Source organism: Mus caroli, chromosome 7 (genome assembly GCF_900094665.2).
Source record: "Mus caroli chromosome 7, CAROLI_EIJ_v1.1, whole genome shotgun sequence".
Classification (NCBI taxonomy): domain Eukaryota; kingdom Metazoa; phylum Chordata; class Mammalia; order Rodentia; family Muridae; genus Mus; species Mus caroli.
In genome coordinates, this window is record NC_034576.1 from 25,811,927 (window position 1) to 25,813,571 (window position 1,645).

The following is a 1,645-nucleotide window of genomic DNA, read 5'->3' on the forward strand; positions in this document are numbered from 1 at the left end:
TTTTTTTCTTAAATGGGCCAAATTGAATCTAGACATGAGGGAATAACTTCTCATAAAAACACATAGTCCAAAAGACGGAAAACACAGAGAAGTAACATGATTTATGTTCATGAACCACCAATTATAATTGTACAAAAGAGCAATGCACCCTCTTAAAATGGAGGACAGAGTGTAAAAGGCTAGAAATGTGGACACCAGAGCCAGAATGTTCTGGGTGGCTCTAGATTCAGGGGGGTTTCTTCTAGAAACATGTGTGCTATGGATGTGTTGAACCCTCTGCTTGTGTTTAAATAGAATGACTATCATGTAGCCACTAGACCAGGCAATGAACACAGAAAAGAAGAATTCAGGGAACATCACCAATGCTGCATAGAGAAATTCAGTGATATTTTCTTTCTTTACTATTGAGCAGTATCCAAAATCTTGTAATTTTGTCACATTTTTACTATTCTTTTTTATAAATGGGTACACAAGGATAATAAAATGTATTAGCATGTGCAAGACCCACATGAGAGAAATGGAACAGTCGATGTGTGTTACAGCTTTGACTTTATGATCCATCCAACAGGATTTTCTGGGGCTGATGGTCATGGCCTGAAAAACACTCAAGAGGCAAGTGGTCCAAATGGACACACTTCTCCCAAATCCTTGAATATAGAATAGGAGCTCACATACAATATCATTCAAGAACTGCTTCAGTCCCCAAAGTGCTATTATGTGAGGGACTCCTGAAGAAAGAATGAACAAGGAATTGGCTGCCAATAAGTGCAATAGAATGAAATCTGTAGGTTTTAATCTGCATTTTCTGTAGTAAAGGACTAGATAGTAGAACATAAGAGAAAAATTTACCAGAATTCCAACTGCAGTTTGTGATAATAAAATGATTCTGGTAGTCAGATTCCAGAAGTCTATTCTGTGCTTCATCATAATTTCCTTTAGAATATATCCCCACCATTTCTTGAGTTAGATGAATAATACCAACTGATTATAGCTGGGGGGTGAAAGAAGATGCCATTAACCATGGAGCTTCAGAGAGGCTGAAACAAAATATATCCTGGAATTTCAAGAATACAGGATCAGTATAAACCAAATAAAATGCCTCATCCCCAAAATTTTGACAGGAGTAGTCATTTTCCATATTTGCTATTGTGGGATTTCCCAATAACTCATAATGTACATATTTATGAGAAGACATCCATCAAGACTCTTTGAAAATGTAGCATTCAGGATAATGTGATGTTGCTTCATGAGAAACAAGTAAAACTGACATGCAATATAAACAAATGGAGAGTAAAACTTTCAAAATACACTGATATTTTGTATTCATGTTGTAAAAGAAATCAGCTTCAATAACAACTATGAAAATTAAACAAAACGTTTTTTATTGATTTACTGAAAAATTCCTGAATAGAACAGCAATGACTTGTGCTGTAAGATCGAGAATCTACAAATGGGACCTCATAAAACTGCAAAGCTTCTGTACGGGAAAAGACACTGTCAATAAGACAAAAAGGCCACCAACAGATTGGCAAAGGATCTTTACCTATCTTAAATCAGATAGGGTACTAATATCCAATATATATAAAGAACTCAAGAGGGTGGACTCCAGAAAATCAAATAACCCCATTAAAAAATGGGGCTCAGA

The 1,645-nt window shown here is 35.7% G+C and overlaps 1 protein-coding gene across 1 annotated transcript in view; it reads right to left on the reverse strand.

Annotated features, from left to right (window-relative positions):
* The window catches only part of LOC110299435 (vomeronasal type-1 receptor 4-like), a gene marked incomplete at its 3' end in the record, with an annotated part of 1,431 nt that extends 495 nt beyond the window's left edge, over positions 1-936 (reverse strand). Inside the window, exon 1 of the mRNA XM_021169120.1 lies at positions 4-936. Coding sequence (XP_021024779.1) covers positions 4-927 — 924 coding nt within the window. The remainder of the gene's footprint in view (positions 1-3) is intronic.
* Between the last annotated feature and the right edge of the window lie 709 nt (positions 937-1,645).